The sequence below is a fragment of the Somniosus microcephalus genome, chromosome 5, assembly GCF_052327205.1.
Source record: "Somniosus microcephalus isolate GS21.2 chromosome 5, FLI_Smic_1.0, whole genome shotgun sequence".
Classification (NCBI taxonomy): domain Eukaryota; kingdom Metazoa; phylum Chordata; class Chondrichthyes; order Squaliformes; family Somniosidae; genus Somniosus; species Somniosus microcephalus.
Window position 1 is genome coordinate 286,589,821 of NC_140991.1, and position 14,806 is coordinate 286,604,626.

The 14,806-nt window shown below is 46.5% G+C and overlaps 1 protein-coding gene across 2 annotated transcripts in view; it reads left to right on the plus strand.

Annotated features, from left to right (window-relative positions):
• The window catches only part of LOC147117799 (sodium/hydrogen exchanger 3-like), a 107,638-nt gene that overhangs the window by 77,083 nt on the left and 15,749 nt on the right, over positions 1-14,806 (plus strand). For both annotated transcript variants that reach the window (XM_085989105.1, XM_085989106.1), the window contains exons 8-14: positions 331-420; positions 4,382-4,452; positions 4,824-4,953; positions 7,875-7,981; positions 9,410-9,539; positions 11,309-11,482; positions 13,418-13,484. In XM_085989105.1, the coding sequence (XP_085845231.1) occupies positions 331-420; positions 4,382-4,452; positions 4,824-4,953; positions 7,875-7,981; positions 9,410-9,539; positions 11,309-11,482; positions 13,418-13,484 (769 nt within the window). The remainder of the gene's footprint in view (positions 1-330; positions 421-4,381; positions 4,453-4,823; positions 4,954-7,874; positions 7,982-9,409; positions 9,540-11,308; positions 11,483-13,417; positions 13,485-14,806) is intronic.

A 14,806-nucleotide genomic window follows, 5' to 3' on the forward strand; every position in this document is an offset into this window, starting at 1 on the left:
TGTATGGAATGGGATGAAGGTTATCCCCTCGGTCTGTACTGTATGGAGTGGGATGAAGGTTATCCCCTCGGTCTGTACTGTATGGAGTGGGATGAAGGTTATCCCCTCGGTCTGTACTGTATAAAGATTGCTGGAGAGGGAAAATGTTGTATATTGAGTATTCTGAATGAAATGAAAATGGACAGTGCTGCATGTAAACTGTGACATGGAGATGAACGGCTTCTGTTGTCAACTTGGTTGTGTCTGATCTGTGGAGTTTATTATATTCATATCAGAAGTGTTGTGGATTCTGCTCAATGATGAAGCTGAGCTGATTGTGATATTTTGCAGGGTCTGACGATCAAACCTTTGGTTAACTGGCTGAAAGTAAAGAAGAGTTCGCAGAGGGAGCCTTTACTCAATGAGAAACTCCACGAAAGAGTAAGTCCAGTCTTTCAGTATCCAATAAATGTGTGGAAGGGGGATCCCTTCAGGAATGAGCACTACGATGATGCACTTGTGCCCATTTGGGAGCATATCACTAGTATGAATGACTTCTTTTGTCACTACTGCTGTGACGACAGCTATCTTAGTAACAAATTACAGCCCAAGTTGTCCATTTTAAGTTCAGCATTTTGGTTGACTGTTAGTTTGGGGATGATCATTGCATCACCTCCAGCCCCATGCTAACTTGTTGGATTCATGGATTTGTTCATTTTCTTTTAAATTTATTCTTGGGATATGGCCCGTTTCTGGAAGGCCAGCATTTATTGCCCATCCCTAGTTGTCCTGAGAAAGTGGTGATGCAACGGCGTGGCTTGGTTGGCCACTTCAGAGTCAACCACTGGAGTCACACATAGGCCAGACTGGGTAAAGACGGCAGGTTTCCTTCCCTAATCGACATTAGTGAACCAGTTGGGTTCTTGTGACAATCCGATGGCTTCAGGGAAAGGTCACTTTTTTTTTATTTGTTTATGGGATGTGGGCGTCGCTGCAAGGCCAGCATTTATTGCCCACCCCTAATTGTCCTCGAAGGTGGTGGTGAGTCGCCTTCTTGAACCGCTGCAGTCCGTGTGGCGAGGGTACTCCCACAGTGCTGTTAGGGAGGGAGTTCCAGGATTTTGACCCAGCGACGATGAAGTGTTGGCGATATACTTCTAAGTCAGGATGGTGTGTGACTTGGAGGGGAACTTGGAGATGGTGGTGTTCCCATGTGCCTGCTGCCCTTGTCCTTGTCCTTCTAGGTGTGTCACGGTACGGTGTGTTCCTCTACGGTGTGTCACTGTACGAAGTGTTACTGAACGGTGTGTTATTGTAAGGTGTGTTACTGTATAGTGTGTCAACTTGATACCAGTTTTTATTTGCAGATTTTTAAAACTGAATTCAAATTCTCATACTGCCATGGTGGGATTTGAACTCATAATCTCTGGATTACTAGTCCAGTAACATAGCCATACCTGAGTAATTAGTGGGTGCAGCATGCCAAAGATATTTTAAAATCCCCCCACCCACCCCTTAAAATAGTAGTGTTGCCATCAAGACCAATTTAAATAATAATTATCTCCTGATTTTAAATTAAACATCTTATCCTATATTCTGGCAACTTTTTTTTTAAAGGGACACTGATTTCTTGTCAAAGTGGCAAACATCTTTCTTTTTTGTTGCTGTTTACAAGCGCAGTGTAATGATGCAAGTGACATCATTGTATTGCTGTTTCATGACTTAGCAAAAATGACTTTTTAAAAAGAAATAATGCTGAGCTGTTTAAACAGGATATGGACATTGTTAAAAATGTTCTTAATTAGCAAGCGTAATGACTTCAGCAGATGGATTTGGGCAGTAGAAAAGGAGGGAACAGGTTGTGGTTTTAAAAACTGTTCCTGAGCCAACAGTGCAAAGGAACTTAACATACATCAGAGAAGTGGTCATAAACCTGAGGTAAGTCTATATCGATTACGTTATTGCACCCTCAGCTGGTGGATTTAGTCACCCAATAATGTGTTCAGCAATTGCTGTTCAAAGAACAAATATATTCAAAAGCTGACAGGACCTGTCGCACTCACACCCATCATAATGAAGTGTTTCGAGAGACTGGTCCTGGCTCACATCAAAGCCAGTGTTCCCGCCTCTCTTGACCAACACCAGTTTGCCTATCGTGCAAACAGATCAACGGAGGATGCAATCACAACTGCTCTACACTCGGCACTGAATCACTTAGATGGTAAAGAGACCTACATCAGAATGCTGTTCATAGACTACAGCTCAGCATTCAACACTATCGTCCCCAACAAGCTGGCCACCAAACTCCAAACTCTTGCCCTGAACACTTCCCTCTGCAACTGGACCCTGGACTTCCTAACAAACAGACCCCAGTCTGTCAAATTAGGTAACCACACCTCCCCCACCCCCCCCCCCCCCCCCGACCCTGAACACTGGGGCCCCACAAGGATGTGTGCTGAGCCCCCTCCTCTACTCCCTCTTCACCCACAATTGTGTGGCTGTTCATGGTTCCAACACCATCATCAAGTTTGCGGATGATACCACGGTAGTAGGCCAGATCACCAACAACGATGAGTCAGCCTACAGGGAGGAGGTCCAGCATCTCGTGAAGTGGTGCGCCGACAACAACCTGGCCCTTAACACCAAGAAAACCAAAGAAATCATTGTGGACTTCAGGAAGTCTAAAGGCGGAAGTCACACCCCCATCCACATCAATGGGGCTGTGGTGGAAAGGGTGGACAGCTTTAAGTTCCTCGGAGTCCACATCACGGAAGACCTCTCCTGGTCCCTCAATACCTCCTCTCTGGTGAAGAAGGCCCAGCAGCGCCTATATTTCCTAAGGAGGCTGAAGGGATGTAACCTGTCACCCCTGATCCTCTCTAACTTTTACCGCTGCACAATAGAGAGCATCCTGACTAACTGTATCACAGTATAGTATGGCAGCTGTAGCTACTATGGCCGGAAAGCCCTGCAGCGGGTAGTCAAAACTGCCCAACGCATTACCGGCACCCGGCTACCGACCATAGAGCACATATACCAGAAACGCTGTTTACAGAGGTCACGGTCCATCATCAAAGACCCTACCCACCCCAGCCACAGTCTGTTCGCCCTCCTGCCATCTGGGAGACGCTACAGATGCATTCGCACCCGTACGACCAGATTTAGGAACAGCTTCTTTCCCAGGGCTGTCATCCTACTGAACTCCACAAATAAACTCTAAAGCCTGCACATCTGCCAATGCACTTTATTATGGTTATGTTTATGTTTGTTAATGTATTACAAGCCAAATGTATGTTGAATGTTTAAATGTCTTAATCTAAATGTACACTCTCGGGAGCCGCAAGCCTACATTTCGTTGCACTGCACTTGTGCACTAACAATGACAATAAAAATTGATTTGATTTGATTTGAATGGATGGGTCAATAAAAAGATGTCAATGTTGATCATTATCAAGTATTTAGGGGGCAAAATTCCCCTCGTTAGCGCCTCCGGTGGGAGGCGCTAACGGGGCGCGAATGACTTTGCTCCCCCCCCCCCAGGCAATAACTGTGGGAGGTTAGCGGCGGCTCTACCGGGTAGCGCCCCGATCTACTGCGCCTGGAGATCATGACGTCATCTCCGGGCACAGCGCCCCGGTAGCGCCTTGGAAGAAAAATTCGCAATCTCGCCCCGCAGCAGTGCCGGGCGATGTTACCGACTGCTGCCGGGGTCGTGAACAGTGAGGCTGGCTGCTCGCGGGGCGCAACTTTAAAGGCGCGGTGGGAGGCCGGCCAAAAAAATCTGCCTTTCTAAAAATATCTATTTATTTTCGGCCACCGGTCGCAGCATCTGCATGAGTGCCGAGCTGATCGCGCAGCACTCCCGCTCCCCGGTGGCCCACATATCTAAAAAAATAAGCCTGCAGAGCTCGCAGTGTGGGACCCTTCCAATTGATGCGGGGAAGAGCCCCTGCAGCGCAGCAGTGCCACGCTTGACCGCTTGTGGCGCTGCTGAGCACTTCACCCTGGATTTGGGACATTCCCTGCCTCTTGCACTCCAAGAGGCTGGCGCTCCACTTCCCTCTTGGAGGAAAGAAATGGGAATTTAACTAATGTTTGAAAAGGTTAGTGCCTGGCGCTAACTTTCCAAACATTCTTTACTTGGCACCCCAAACGGCCCTTTAGGGGAATTTCACCCCCTTAACTTTTAGAAAATTCCAATGAAACTCCGTTTCAAACAAAAATCTGTTCGATTCACAGATCTTTCCAAATGGAGATTATTGTGCAGTAGCTATTTTTTTGTCGGACGGAAAGGAAGGTTTCATTAAGGGTGCTTAAAAGAACTGACCTTGTACCATAGTGTTGCAAGTGCAATCATTTTCACTTCCTCACATTTAAACAATTGTGCCTGTCTTTTTTTAAGGCATTTGATCACATCCTGTCTGCGATAGAAGACATCTCGGGGCAAATTGGACACAACTATCTTCGAGACAAGTATGTAGACTTAGTGATAGATTTTTTTAGTGTTCTGTAAATGTTCAGCACAATTCATTAATACTTCCCTTATTGTGTAACTTACCAATTTTTATAGTTTTGGGGAGGGGTGCTGCATGTCCTATCAGATCTTGTTTCTACTGGTTCTTTGCCAGATCTGTGCTAGTACTGAAAAAACAATCGCTGCTCGATCCAATACTCGTACAGTCTGGCTTCCCTTCTGTAACAGTACAAGTTATAATTCCAGACCCAATGACGTTTCACCAAATGCTCATTTTAGATTTTTACTGCTTTGCAGTTCTTCCCTGCCCTCACAATTTGGTTAAGCTATATAAACCACAGCCCCCTTACTATGGTATGTTCTATTTCAGGTGGACTAACTTTGATAGAAAGTATCTGAGTAAAGTAATGATGAGGAAATCGGCCCAGATTAGCCGGGATAGGATCCTCGGCATTTTCCGTGAACTGAATTTGAAGGATGCCATCAGCTACGTGTCGGAGGTAATCTCGCCAGTGGGTCAGTTAAGCAGATGCAGAAAAGGCAGGCCTTGTACCTGGCAATTGGTATATATCTCAATGTTAGTCTAAGAAAATGATCAAGATTATAAGAAAGTTCTAAACCTTTATAAATCATTGGTTAGGCCTCAGCTGGAGTACTGTGTTCAATTTTGGGCACGTCTATGCCTTGGAGCGGGTGCAGAGGATGAGGGACTTCAGTTATGTGGGGAGAGTAGAGAAGCTGGGATTGTTCTCCTTGGAGCAGAGAAGGCTAAGGGGAGATTTGATAGAGGTGTTCAAAATTATGAAGGGTATTGATCGAATAAATAAGGAACAACTGTTTCACTGGCAGGAGGATCGATAACCAGAGGACACAGATTTAAGAGAATTGGTAAAAGAACCAGAAGGGAGACGAGGAGATTTTTTTTAATGTAGAGAATTGTAATGATCTGGAATGCACTGCCTGAAAGCAGATTGAATAGTAACTTTCAAAAGGAAATTGGATATATACTTGAAATGGAAAAATTGCAGGACTATGGGGAAAGAACATCTGGGAGTGAGACTAATTGGATAGCTTTTTCAAAGAGCCGGCACAGGCCCGATGGGCCAAATGGCCTCCTGCTGTGCTATTCTATGATTCTATCATAGAATGGTTACAGCACAGTAGGAGGCCATTCAGCCCAGTGAGTCTGTGCCGGCTCTCTGCAAGAGCACTTCAGCTAGTCTCACTCCCCCTGCCCTTTCCCCGTAGCCCTGCAAATGTTTTGCCTTCAGGTACTTATCCAATTCCCTTTTTGAAAGCCACGATCGAGTCTGCCTCCACCACCCTCTCAGGCAGTGCATTCCAGATCCTAACCACTCGCTGCGTAAAAATGTTTTTCCTCATGTCGCCTTGGTTCTTTTGCCAATCACCTTGAATCTGTGTCCGCTGGCTCTCGATCCTTCCACCAATGGGAACAGTTTCTCTCTATCTATTCTGTCTAGACCCCTCATGATTTTGAACGCCTCTATCAAATCTCCTCTAAGGAGAACAACCCCAGCTTCTCTAGTCTATCCATGTAACTGAAGTCCCTCATCCCTGGAATCATTCTCGTAAATCCTTTCTGCACCCTCTCTAAGACCTTCACATCCTTCCTAAAGTGCGGTGCCCAGAATTGGACACAATACTCCAGTTGAGGACGAACCAGTGTTTTATAAAGGTTCATCATAACTTCCTTGCTTTTGTACTCTATGCCTCTATTTATGAAGCCCAGGATCCCTATGCTTTTTTAACCGCTTTCTCAACCTGCCCTGCCACCTTTAATGATTTGTGCACATATACCCCCAGGTCTCTGTCTTCCTACACCCCCTTTAGAATTGTACCCTTTAGTTTATATTGCCTCTCCTCATTCTTCCTACCAAAATGAATCACTTCGCACTTTTCTGAGTTAAATTTCATCTGCCACGTGTCCGCCCATTTCACTAGCCTGTCAATGTCATCTTGAAGTCTATCACTATCCTCCTCACTGTTCACTATATTTCCAAGTTTTGTGTCATCTGCAAATTTTGAAATTTGTGCCCTGTACACCCAAGTCCAAGCCATTAATATATATCAAGTAAGCAGTGGTCCTATCACTTACTATCATGAAGCTATACTGTTCATGGGTTGTTATTCAGTGCATGTTGTGTGCAGAACAGATGTATATTTGATAAGGTATTGAAGAGCGAGGGTCTCTGAACCTACAAATCTGCCTTATATTGTGTCCCTTCCTGTTCACTGCAATCGTCACAATCCATTATATGCTCAAGAAAAAGGCGAACCTGCCACTTTGCTGGGCGAGGGTGAATAAGTATGACTCACAATTATGTCCTGCAAAAACACTGATGTCCTCTGCTTAACATGCTGCTTGCATAACTAAAAGAAAGTCTGGCCATATTTCCAGGGCCATTGTGCCCCTTCACCTTGCTCTTGTTGATCTTGATTCAGCTCTTGTGCTGATTGTTATATATGGCAGTTATGACCAGTTGCCTCTTCCTGGTGCAAGTTGAAATTTCTCATCCCGTCATGGGTTTGGTGAGCTATCTTTCCAGGTGGATTTTCTCCTGCTTTCCCCTTCCATGCTCCCGATAATCTGGAGTGCTGAATCGCACAAGACCATATTCCTGCAGCAAAATAATGCTGTTGAAATTAAATTCTTGACCCTATTCCACCCCCCACCGCCCCTTGTAAAACACTAATAAAATGCAGTATTGGAAGAATCCAGTTAATTTGAATATACCTTTGATCTTTTGTCTCATTGCTTTGATTTTTCTCCTAGATAGTGAATATTTTCTCGAGGTTGGGTCTATTTGAACAATAAATTTATCAATCGTTGGGGTTTAATTGGACAGGATAAGTACAGGGTGTGACTAGCAAATTTATTGCTGTCAAATAAAAACACACCAATGATTATGTCCTAGAACACAGGAGCAATTAAGTATAATGTTTGCAACAGGCAGTTTGTTAGTTGAGTCTGGGGTTCTTGCAGTAGATCGGCATGTAATGGAACCATTGATCATTCTATTAATTATCCTTGGTCACAATGATGATCAAAAATAGAATCATACAGCACTGAAGGTGGCCATTCGGCCCATCATGCCTTTGCTGGCTCTGAAGTGTCGGCCAAGACTATGGACTCAAGTCTCTGGAGTGGGACTTTGAACCCATGACCTCTGACTCCGGTGAGAGTGCGACCATTGCGCTAAGGCTGATGTAGAATGTGCAGGTATTTCAACTAATGCTTCACGAAGGTAGGATAGCCTCAGAATATATATATTGTTTTGTCATCTGCTTTAATTTACTAGATATCTGGTGAATTCCCAATACTTAATTCTACAGTTAATTGAACAATTCCTGTTCCTTTTGACAATCGATGTGTGACACGTGTGGCTTTTCATTTTTGCAGGGAGAACGGCGAGGGTCCTTGGCTTTTATTCGCTCGAGCAGTGATGTTAACGTTGACTTCACTGGGTCTCGTCACTCTATCGTAGACGCATCTGTCTCTGCAGTGTTGTAAGTATTGGTCATGATAGAATCTCGTCCTAATGACCAAAAGTGTTCGAGCACTGGCCACACGCAGGGAGAGCCATTCTTTGTAAGCACACATTTCTCTAAACCACCCGAAACACACCCTGGATTGAGAACTAATTTGACTGTAAAAATCCTAATGCAGTTTTCAAATTGATTTAAGAAAGACTTGCATTTATATAATGCCTTTTGCAACTTCCAGACATCCCAAAGCACTTTACAGCCAATGAAGTACTTCAGAAATGTAGTCACTGTAGAAAACACTGCAGCTAATTTACACATAGTACGGTCTCACAAACAGCAATGTGATAAAGACTAGATAATGGCCCAGAAATTCGGGTCGGGGGCTTCCCGCAGGTGCAAGCCCCCAATCTGCACTTACCTAGCGTGCCGGCCGTTGAGCTGTGGGCCCGCTTTGGATTCTGATCCTGGGCCTCCTTCAACTGCCGGTGTGCAGTGCTTGCGTATCCCAGGGGCGCAGTTAGTTCGATGCATCCCCTGGGATCACGTGGGCCATGGAGAGTCAATGGTAGCAGGGAATGCTTCATTCATAAGTTTGACAGGAAGAGCTGTCAAACCTATAAATATTATAAGCCCCAAAACATCACTAAAACATCAAATAATTTTTTTTTTAAATCACATTTTTAAAATAACTATAAATTACATGAAATAACTATTTTAAACAATAATTTAAATTTTAGAAAATGCAATTAATTTTTTCAAACGGGGCTAAAAATAAACTTACCTTTCTTTAAAGTATTTAAAAATAATAAACCTGTGGGGAAAAAAAGTTTTAATTTGAATTAATTCACCACTTACCTTGTTAAAAGCAGGCCTTGCGCCTGCTTTTTAAAAGTGTAACTGCTGGAGACATACCCTCCCGGAGAAACCTGCAAAAAAAAAAAAAAAAAGCGTACGTTCAATGCGCACGCACTGCCTCTCCGGCGCACGCGTTCGACCACTGAACCCCTTTCAGGGGAACGGAAGTGCCGGTTTCCTGCGCATGCGCAGTGCACGCATAAAACTGACACTTTCGTTGGGCCTACGTGTGAGTACTCCGTGCGTACTCACGCGTTGGGACCCGAATTTCTGGGCCATTAAATCTATTTTAGTGGTGTTGGTTAAGGGATAAATATTGGTTAGGACACCGGGAGACCTCCCCTGCTCTTGCTCGAAATAGTGCCATAGGATCTTTAACTTTCACCTGCGAGGGCAGGTTTAAAGTCTCATCCGAAAGACGGCACCGCTGACTGTGCAGCGCTCCCTCAGTACTGCACCGGGAGTGCCGGCCTGGATTATGTGCGCAAGTCACTGGAATGGGACTAAAACCTACGACCTTCTGACTCTGAGGCAAGAGTGCTACCAACGGGGACAAGGTTGACATGTTGTGACAAAATAGGTCTGTTTTCCCAGGCGAGAGAGTGCCAGCGAGGTGTGCCTGGACATGCATGCGGTTGAGAACAGAGTGAAGAGCGTAAAGCATCGAGAGGAAACAGTCACTCACCACATGTTGCAGCAACATCTGTACAAACCCAGGCAACGGGTAAGGAAACTCATGGGCCCACTCGGGCTGTTTGCATATCTGCCCCATTGCATTTGGGAAGTGTTCAGAAATCTAAGTTGTGCTCTTTCTTTCTAATTAAGTTTAAAACATTGGCACAGATCTGATCAAGGCATGAGCCATAGCTGTCATCACCTGGTACCTAGTTGGCTTGGTGCTCACACTTTGCTCAATGGGATGCTAAATAAAAGGTTGGCAAAGTACCCTCTTGTGCTGCCGAATAAATATTCATCAGACTATTTACATATATTTGTATTTGTGCCAGGGATCTGGAATATTCCAGAGAATCAGTGGGGAGGACATGGCCAATGTTTCCCCTAAGGTGCACGACCGCACACCAATCGGGAGGTGCCATGCAGGCCGCTCACCAGCTGCTACCGCTGGAAGATACTGCCTAGCAAATTTAAAGGGACCACGCACTTAGACCACAAATTAGAGGGAACATTGGATGTGGCCTCACGAGCCCAGAGAGATAAAGCTTACTCCTCAGTACAAATAGGCAAAAGATGGAATTGTAAAAGGGAATTTGGGAATTTTTGGAGTATCAGTTTTTGGTTATTATTTAATTAGTGTTCATCTATATACAGGAAACTTTGTGATACCCGGCACCGACGGGACCGAGCTGTTGCCGTCCCATCAAAACTGCCGGACAAACCAGCGCTAATGTTAAAACAGACGGAGCTCCGTATCTAGCAACAAACCCTGTGCTTCTAAACAGTCGGCCGTAGCTTGCAAGCGTCTCTGTAGCTAAGCAACAGCTTTAGCTAGACCTTGCAGAGCCTGACTGGTGGGAAAAAAAAACGCAACGAAAAGAAAAAAAACTTACTGAACCGACTCCTGAATTTTGCTGGTGGATCGAGCATTCCGGACAGTTAACCTCCGGATAAACCAAAGTTTCCTGTATGCACGTTCACTGCAGGGGACTGTGCCGGTTCACCTCGATGGAATAAAAAAAGCAAATAGACTCCAACCCAGCCCTCCCTATGACCAAATACAGGGAAGAATATAAGGATCAGGGGAACGGGCAGGGACCTGGGATTAGAGTGGCTAGCTCCAGGTAAGGCTCGGCTGGGCAGGATGGTCTTGCTTTGTGATGTGATGTCCATCATTGTGTGTTTTTGAAATGGTTTGTTGGTGGCCGAGCAGAAATCGCGCTCGTCAGTTCATTTGTTCTCGTCCCCTGGGTTTCTCCCCTCCCCGCTTGCAGTTGCCGACTCTCTTGCTGCGGGAAAATTAGCCCCAGCCGATTTCCAGCACCTCGTCGATGGGTGTGTGCCTAGGCACTGAGGATTGACTGAACGTGAAGGGGAGGAGGCATGTCCCAGCCAAGATTCATTGTCCACCAATGTTGGTGACTGAACTATTGCCCCAACTGATATGCCTGGTTCAGCACAGATCAGGGTTTGATCGTGGGGTCCCACTGTTCTGTATAACACTGTAGTACACAAGCCGATCCATTTACTAATGGAAATTACCTTTGTTTTTCAATGTACCGTGTGTCTACGCATTTTCTCTGGACATTTTCATCCTTTCAGAGGAACATTAGGATCAGAAGTAAGCCATTCAGCCTCTTGAGCCTGTTCTGCCATTCAATTCCATTTACCCACCTTTGCTCTGTAACCCTTGATACCCTTACCTAACAATGATGCCCTTGCCTAATCAATAAGGTAAGAGAGGAGGCGAATGAGCTGCTAGGGGTGAAACCTCTTACTGCGCTCTATATTCACTGGCCCAATGGTTTCTTTTTAAAGTACAGGCTTAATTACAGCCGCCATAAACTGATGCGCAACGAAGATGAGAAACAAGATAAAGAGATATTCCAGCGCACCATGAAAAAGAGACTGGAAAATTTCAAATCCACCAAGCTTGGAACCAATTACAACACCAAATTTAGGAACTTGAAGAAAGAGCGAACAGCTAAAAAGGTAACCTCAAGTCATGGCGGCATTTCTTTTCATTGAGAATAAAGCTTTGTTTTTCCACGGCTGTTTTACTCTTTGTAAATTATACTTTAAAGTGGGACCAGCTTCCTGAAAATGTCTTGGGGGCGGGAGGGACTGCTTGTCGTTTTTGTGAAGTTACGATCTGGAATGCGCTGCTGGAGCGGGTGGTGGAAGCAGATTCAATAGTAACTGTCAAAAGGGAATTGGATAAACACTCGAAGGGGGAAAGTTTTCAGGGCTACAGGGAAAGAGCGGGGGGAGTGGGACGAATTGGACAGCTCTTTCAAAGAGCTGGCACGGGCACGATGGGCCGAATGGCCTCCTGTGCTGTAAGATTCTATGAATTGCGTGCGCGCATAACTCAATGATGTTTGTGAACAAAGATTTGTCAAGTGGAGATTCATGATTTTGGTGCTCGCTTAATTGCTTTTGAGCACTTCAATGGATCGCCAGCCCACAGGTTTCGAACAACCTGATCTTGGCAGAGCAATGCTGTCGTGTGAAATGTCACGCTGTCGTGTGAAATGTCACTGTCGTGTGAAATGTCACTCTGCCATGCTCCGTGCAGAAACCTTTAGAGAATGGTTGCTTCCATAGACTAAAGCTCACCTTAAAGAACAAGGTAATAAAGGCGAGGACATTCTTCTTAAAGTACTGCCCAACTAGTTAAAGTTGAAAAATTACACAGCAATCCCTTTTACACGGAGGAAGATACATGCCGATTAATGTGCAGTTCAGCTCCACTTTGATTCCCTCTCATCTGGTATTGAGTTTGACTGATCACCTGACTTACAGATCACCCTCCAGTTACATTTCTGATACTTGTGCCCTGATATTTACTGGGAGGGCATAAACGGCTGGGGAATGTGTCGAGGCCGGGGACCCAGAAGTCCTGCCGAATTTAATGGCAGGAGTTCATCATTTTTTTATCCTTCTGCTTCCCGCCCGGCAGCCGGCCAAATTGACAGGCTGGCCGGCTACCGGACGGAAAAACCAGTGGCAGGAGGCCACAGCCGGGGACTCTTGGGGATGTTACCTGGCAATGGGGTGGGAGGGGGAAGGCCGCAGATCAGGGCTCCGGGAGGGAGGGAGAGAGAGGCCATCGCAGGAGGGGAGAAGGTTGGAGATCACTGCTAGGGGCGGGCTGGGGTTGAGGTTGGGGAGGTCTGCGATCACAGCGGCCTCTATTGGCAGAGGGTAGGCCGAAGCCTTCCTTGAGTAGCTGGGGGGGGGGAGCACTCCTGCTCCTCCTGGCCCACAAGGAGTGCTGTAAAAGGCACGTACCTTCCTGAGCCGGCAGCTCCTGCCTGCCTTTTACTGCTGCGTTTCCTGAACCCTGGGAAACCCGCATTCAGGCCACCAATTGCACTGAGAGGTTGATTCAAGAATGTTGATGAAGTGTCCCGCTGCAAAAACCACTGCCGTGAAAATGGTGGCAGGCGCGTACGCGGTGGGCTGGGGACATGTTCCCCGTTTCTTTTCATTTCCATCTCTTTCCCCCCCCCCCCTCCGGACCATTTCCCACCCATTGTGGGCGGTTAATATCGAGGCCTTCGAGTGGAGTTGTTCACTAACTCTTCATCGCTGGTGTTAGTGGGATGGCTCCTAGCTCTGAGAGGAGTTCAGAAATGCTGATATCTGGTGGGGGAAGCAGGTGTATCACTGTGATATAGAGACAGCTTTCCAAAGACGGCACTGCCCTCCACAGGGCTCCATGAACGTGCGTGTACAGTTTTATATAGGGAGGAGATAAAAGCAATCCATCATCTTTTGCATGCAAGTGATGAGTTTGGTTATGATTTCAGTTGCATTTGCTGTGATTTCATTTGCTAATTAACAATAACAAATTAGTAAAACTTGTATCACAAAGCTAGTGCCCCTTTAAGTCCTGTTCTAGTTCTCCTGGTTTTGTTACAGAAACACAGTGATGCAGTGCCGAATGGAAGGCTCTCGACACAATCTGTTACGTTCCAAGTTGATAAAGGTAATTCTTGGAGTGCATCTTCACCTCTGTTCCCGCCCTTCTTCCCAATCTCTGCTGACTCCTTGGATTACAGTTCCACAGGTGCAGGGTCACCTCTGAAACGTTGGTCAAGTGGCTACCTGTGAGTGAGTTTGGATATAGTGAGTGTTGGTGGCCACTTGACCTTGGGAATAGCAGTTTCAGCTGACTGACACTCCAACTTTGTCTGATGTGTGGGGGTTCCTGACAGCAATCAGGAGAAGGAAACCTGACCATTTTCCCCCCCGCCCCCCGCCACACCCTCACTTCCTGGGGTGCTGAGGCTAATTGTAATGCCCAGCTGAGATCACCTATCACCGTCAAGGCATCAAATCTGGGATATGCTTGGCCGATTCGGTTCTGCTGCTCACTATTTAAACTCTTGGGGGAGGGGGGGGAAATGGGTACGTCGCTGGGACGCTAATTTTAGTGCCCCGAAAAAGTTAGTGCCCCTCTCTCGTAAATTCAGTAGGCGCCCCAAGCAAGAGGTGGGGCGCTACTAGAAAGCGTTCCACCTCCTGCTTGGGGCGCTACTACTGAATTTCACGGCGCTACGTGCCACCGCGCCATGTCATTGCAGGCCTCGAGGAGTGCTGGGCTGAGCGATCGCGGCCGGCAACCCGCATAAAAAAGTGAAGGTGGGCAGGTGCTGGCAGTCGGCCAAAATAAAAGTGGCCGTCCGACACCTGCCCCTTGAACTTGCTCCGCCGCCACTGCCAAATTGCCCCCTGATCCTGTCACACATATCGTCCGGTGATAGATCGGGGCACAAGGGGCGTTTGCGGCTGGGGCGCTGTGCACGGCGATGACGTCATCGCCGACGGCGCAGCGCCACGGGGCGCTACCGGCTACTGCCACTGCTAACCTCCCGCTGAATTTTGCGAGAGGCGTTAGTGGCGCCGCGCCCAGGCACTAGGGGATTTGCGCCCCGTAGTCCTTGGTGGTGGGGGGGGGGATGCTAACGAGAGGTGCAAACCAACCCAATTTTTCCCCTTGGAGCCCTTCGCTACATTTTTGATCCAAAAACTATTTAGAGCTGTTTAATTTTATTCTGACCAAACTTGCCAGGAGATCCTGTAGTATAACATAAAGGCGAGATTCCTTCTTTTCCAAAGGTAATTTCCCCCCCCTTCTCCTCATGAAATACCCCGCCGCCTTTGTAGAGGGCAAATGGCTTGTTCCCAGAGCTCTGCTGTGGCTCTAGAAGGTGAACATAAATAATCCAGGGATGACCGACTTCCTCCTTTTTTCTTTTTAATCCCTACACCTTCCTTTCCATGGTAAGGCCCTTCCTGCCAGCCTAG